At 41.5% G+C, this 5,211-nt stretch overlaps 3 protein-coding genes across 3 annotated transcripts; all 3 read right to left on the bottom strand.

Annotated features, from left to right (window-relative positions):
- Nucleotides 1-623: 623 nt before the first annotated feature.
- On the bottom strand, nt 624-2,178 carry LOC104951218 (claudin-4-like). The gene is made up of 2 exons (XM_010777854.1): nt 1,097-2,178; nt 624-1,013 (listed from the first exon to the last, which is right to left on the bottom strand). The coding sequence occupies exon 1, from the start codon at nt 2,053-2,055 to the stop codon at nt 1,498-1,500; it is 558 nt and encodes a 185-aa protein (XP_010776156.1). The 5' UTR covers nt 2,056-2,178; the 3' UTR covers nt 624-1,013; nt 1,097-1,497.
- Nucleotides 2,179-3,055: 877 nt separating this feature from the next.
- On the bottom strand, nt 3,056-3,840 carry LOC104951217 (claudin-like protein ZF-A89). Its single transcript, XM_010777853.1, has one exon. The coding sequence runs from the start codon at nt 3,806-3,808 to the stop codon at nt 3,155-3,157; it is 654 nt and encodes a 217-aa protein (XP_010776155.1). The 5' UTR covers nt 3,809-3,840; the 3' UTR covers nt 3,056-3,154.
- A 792-nt stretch (nt 3,841-4,632) lies between these two features.
- Nucleotides 4,633-5,205, bottom strand: LOC104951220 (claudin-like protein ZF-A89). The gene has a single exon (XM_010777856.1). It carries the CDS (start codon nt 5,192-5,194, stop codon nt 4,745-4,747), a length of 450 nt encoding a protein of 149 aa, XP_010776158.1. The 5' UTR covers nt 5,195-5,205; the 3' UTR covers nt 4,633-4,744.
- Nucleotides 5,206-5,211: the final 6 nt, after the last annotated feature.

A 5,211-nucleotide genomic window follows, 5' to 3' on the forward strand; every position in this document is an offset into this window, starting at 1 on the left:
TCCTGATATGTGGATGATTTGGCCCATATAGGCGGAGCGACCCTTTCTGGACGGGGTCAGAAAAAATTCAATAATAATCAGCTCCGTGCAGCCCCAGTTTTTTAGAGATTTGGTATGAGAAAAAGAGAGAGGGTCCTGTGTTTCTGACACTTGGTGAGTTCCCTGACACACCGGGGACACGTATTCATGTATAAAAGACGTACAAAAGTGCATTTTGCATGATAGGTCCAATTTAAGTTTGAAAGATGTTAAAGTCATGTATTGGTGCATACTTCAAAAATCCTATTAGAGTCTTTTGGTATTTTATTTTTAGTCATGATGTTTAAGTTATATAGAGGAAACTGAGCTTTTTCAATGCAACGCAGCATTTTCATGTCAAAGTTTGCACGACTTTGACGTCTTCAAACTTTTTTGTTTAGCTGATTCAGAATGTATTATTTCAAGTGTACAAAGTGTATTTGTTTTAGTGAAAAAAAACATGGTTGATGATCAAATTTAACTAAGGAAAGTTTTTTGGGGGGGTGACATAAAACTTATCTGAGATGCACAAAATCAACTCACCAATTGTGCCTTTGCTCCCACAAAAGATGTCCGACGCCACATCGGCAGTCCATATGTCAAACACTACAAACATAGCAAGTTCTTCAGGCTTTCAAACTGAAATGGCTGATAAAGAGAACAGGATATCCTCGAGGTTACAATTACTTCTCTTTTCTTGCATCATGTGTATCTAAACTTTTTTGAGCTTGAAAACATTTTTCAGTTGTTTTAATAATGTTAGAGACAATAATGCAGAAGTTTTTAAATATACAAAGTGAATTTAATGGTTTGTTAACATAAAAACATACAAAGCATGTTGGCAAAGCATGCCAAACACATTGTTCAATTACTCAATACTAGGGGACAAGATTAGAAAAAGTCTACCAGAGAATTGTTTAGTTTTTTCCATGTACAATTCAACTAATTTCACAACAACAACAAAGAGTAAAAAATAACTTTTATCAAGATGTTTCTGTTTTAAGATTCTTAAAGTTATACCTCCACATTTCTAGAAACAGACCGTTTAGAAATAATGTTTAAAATTATGATAAAACCAATCATATTTCTAACGGATGACTCTTGCATCGTCTATAGTGTTCTTCACAAATAAAAAATGATTACATTAACTCAGATCTCTGTATCAAACATATTTTTACAGTTAACATCCTATAATATCACATTATACAATTATTGGCTCAACTTAACTTAATTTGTTCATCCTTTACTTTAAAAACAACCATAAAAGTTGCATTCCCTGGTCATGCCATTCACTTTTCACTCCACATTTGCTACACACTTTAATAATTTACACAGATTAGAGATAAACTGTCATTATTGCATTTGACTAAGGTTGAATAACTCTAAAGTCCATTACAGTAAACAGATTACTGCACATATTCAACTACAGTATTTGACGAAAGGCGCCCCGTACTCTCCGTTTCTCTCTTCTCCTGGTCCTCAGCATCTGTCAGTGCTACACAGCACCCCTCCTCCAATGATGAGCAGAGCTCCAGACGCCCAGCCCACATATATGGAGGCCCCGAGCTCCCCCCTCCTCCCCGAGGTGGGCAGAGGATTGTAGAAACCTGTGATGATGCTGTGCGCCGACAAGCTGACAGGAATAACACACAGGAGGCCTGCTATAATAAACACCACACCTCCAGCCACGCCGATATTAGCTTTGTTCCGCCTGTCATCATCATAGAAGTTGGTGCAGCGGGCCCCAACCACAGTGAGCCCGATCGCCACCACGCAGACAGCGATGGAGACGCAGATCAGAGCCCTGGAAGCCTGCAGGTCTTGTGGTAAAGCCAGAACGGAGTCGTAGGCCTTACACTGAGATTGACCCGTGCTCTGGATGACACAATTCATCCATAAACCTTCCCAGAAGACCTGAGAGGTGATGATGTTTGCCCCAACGAAGGCCGTCACCTTCCACATGGGCAATCCGCAGATAAGGATGGTGCCAAAAAAGCCGATGATTCCCAAACACACACCCACAATTTGTGTCTGCATTCTGCCAAAAAACAAATCCAAGGCACGTATTTAAGTTTGCCACAAAGTCAAAGAGAGCAACAAAGTCCTCGAGTTAAGCTGAAGATCATTTTTAATCACAAGCTTTCACCCGGCTGTAAACGCAGCAGTGGCTGTGTTTTGCTTTCTGGTTTTGCACTGCAGGTGTAAGAGCAAAAGGGAGGGGACTTGCAAGTTTGTGGATCAGGTTTCCTGCTTGTCCTGATTCCGGCTCACTGTGAATAAGTAGGAGGAGGAAGCTGTTAACAACAGCGCTCATGTATGAAAGACTGCTTTGTGATCCAAACAAAAGGCTTTAAAGTTTTACGGATTGAAGTAACAAATGTAACAATTTTGAGTAAATCAAAACTTATATCTGCAGGTCAAACTTTAGCAATCACTTTAAATCCTGAGATACTAAATAAATGCTTCAGTTTCGGAGAGAAGCATCCTACCTGAATGACCACATAGCTTAAGCCTTAGGAGAACAGAAGAGTATCAAATTACCCGTTAAGTAATGTTCATTGTGACAAGCTAGACAAAGATATTTTCATGAGCATAAAGCTGGTTTAATTTACTGCAGAAACAATCTTCCTTATCAATACTGGAGGCAGTTGTTTCATCTCTAAAACACTTGTAAAGTGTAGGAAAAACTCTTTCCAAAGATCAAATCATGTCTTTGCTGGAAATATGAGGCCATAGCCAGAAGGTGGTTAGCTTAGCACAGCTAGGCTCTTTGCTAAGCTGAACAGCAACACAGTTAGCCCGGCCCTTTCAGCAGTAGGCCTTACATTCACCAACATAGTTTTAGAGTAGTGACTTATTTTTGTCTAGACTAAATGTAGATTTAAAAATATAGCTTGCCAATTGACTTCAGGTGATGGAAGGCAGGTTGTTAACTTTGGAGAGCGTTTAGCTAGATTTTGAGCAAATAGCTGAGGAGCTGTCATAACCAAACCACCATTTCAAAACATCTATTCACATGATGATCCACCTCCACAAAACAAGCAAGGTTATGGGTTCTTACAAAAGTAAAATGTATTTGATTTAAACAGTAGAAACACTTTAAAAATCATGAAGTTAACAGCATAAACATTATAGGTCAGTCCAGTTTCCTAGAGAGAGTATAGACTCCGCCACTGGCTGCGGAGCGTGGGGCAGAGTATTTGGCTGAGTATCCGCTGTCCTTACTCTTCGGGCACTGGCAGCAAAGAAGGGCACCTCCAATCAGCATAAATCCTGATGCTCCCCAGCCGATGAACAGCGCAACTCCCAGCTCCCTCCTCTCAGCATCGTTCATAATAGGGTTGTAGAAGTTTCTGATGACAGTGTTGGCAGACCAGGAAACAGGGATGATGCACAGGATACTACCAACGATGAAAAACACACCTGCAGCAATGGCTACTTTACTCTTGGCCTCCTCATCTTCAATGCAGTTGGTGCATTGTCCCCCTGCAACGGCTAGCATGATTCCCATTAAGGCCACCAAGATGGAGATCACAACAAGCGCGCGGGCAGCTTGAAGGTCGAGGGACAGAGCCAGCACGGAGTCGTAGACCTTGCACTGCATCTGGCCAGTGTTCCTCTGCATCACGCAGTTCATCCACAGGCCCTCCCAATAGGTCTGCGCCGTCACAAGGTTGTTTCCAATTAAATGACTCACCTTCCACATGGGCAGGGCACAGATGACGATGTCCCACAGAAAGCCGATGATTGCCAGGAAGATGGCCAAAATCTGGAGACCTGCAGATACCATGTTTTCACTCTCAAGCGGAAGCTAGAAGGAAATGTAGCTGTTAGAGATCTCACCTGCAGCTTTTATACCCACATGGTAGGCTGTGGTCTCTCCTGATTGGTTGTTCAAAATTGTTCAAATTGAAAACACCTGTGCTCATTAAGAGAGTGTCAGGCACCGATTGGAGGAAGTAGAAATTAATGATTATGTGGTTACAATTTTTTTTTAAATGTTTAGCGTTTAATACAAATATAAACTCAATCAATACATTCTGAAATACCTCAACCAATTCCCAACAATGATTTATATATTAATCTACAATATTATCTATTATTTTTTCTCTTAATGTTTTTCAACAGCGTAATGCTGGTTTAATTTACTGCAGAGAGAATCTTCCTTATCAATACTGGAGGCAGCCGTTTTATATCTTAAACACTTAGTTATAAAGTCTGGGAAATACACTATTTCCCCAAGATCAAAATCATGTCTTTGCTTGAAAAATGAGGCCACAGCCAGCAGGTGGTTAGTTTAGCACAGCTAGGCTCTTTGCTAAGCTAAGCTAAGCTAAGCAACACAGCTAGCCCGGCCCTTTCAGCAATAGGCCTTACATTCACCAACGTAGTTTTAGAGTATGTAGCAGATTTATTTTTGTCTAGACTAAATGTAGATTTAAAAATATAGCTTGCCAATTGACTTGAGGTGATGGAAGGCAGGTTGTTAACTTTGGAGAGCGCTTGGCTAGATTTTTGAACAACTAACTGAGGAGCTATCATAACCAAACTACTATTTTAAAACCTCTATTCACTTAAACATGATGATCCACCTCCACAAAACAAGCAAGGTTATAGGTTCATAAAAAAGTAAAAAGTATTAAAATAACAGTAGAAACACTTTAAAAATCATGAAGTTAACAGCATAAACATTACAGGTCAGTCCAGTTTCCTAGAGAAAGTATACTCAAACGTAGGCTCCTCCACTAGCTGCAGAGCTTGGGGCTGAGTATTTGGCTGAGTATCCGCTGTCCTTACTCTTCGGGCACTGGCAGCAAAGAAGTGCACCTCCAAGCAGCATAAGTCCTGATGCTCCCCAGCCGATGAACAGCGCGGCTCCCAGCTCCCTCTTCTGAGCGTCGTTCATAATGGGGTTGTAGAAGTTTCTGAGGACAGTGTTGGCAGACCAGGAAACAGGGATGATGCACAGGATACTGCTCACGATGAAGAACACACCTGCAGCAATGGCTACTTTACTCTTGGCCTCCTCATCGTCAATGCAGTTGGTGCATTTTCCCCCTGCAACAGCTAGCATGATTCCCATTAAGGCCACCAAGATGGAGATCACAACCAGGGCGCGGGCAGCTTGAAGGTCGAGGGGCAGAGCCAGCATGGAGTCGTAGACCTTGCACTGCATCTGGCCCGTGCTCTGCT

Source organism: Notothenia coriiceps, unplaced genomic scaffold (assembly GCF_000735185.1).
Source record: "Notothenia coriiceps isolate Sejong01 unplaced genomic scaffold, NC01 NC01_scaffold00018727, whole genome shotgun sequence".
Taxonomy (NCBI): Eukaryota; Metazoa; Chordata; class Actinopteri; order Perciformes; family Nototheniidae; genus Notothenia; species Notothenia coriiceps.

Excerpts from the sequence above, each read along its gene's own strand:
- LOC104951218 (XM_010777854.1), bottom strand. The coding sequence starts at position 2,055 with ATGCAGACACAAATTGTGGGTGTGTGTTTGGGAATCATCGGCTTTTTT.
- LOC104951217 (XM_010777853.1), bottom strand. The coding sequence starts at position 3,808 with ATGGTATCTGCAGGTCTCCAGATTTTGGCCATCTTCCTGGCAATCATC.
- LOC104951220 (XM_010777856.1), bottom strand. The coding sequence starts at position 5,194 with ATGCAGTGCAAGGTCTACGACTCCATGCTGGCTCTGCCCCTCGACCTT.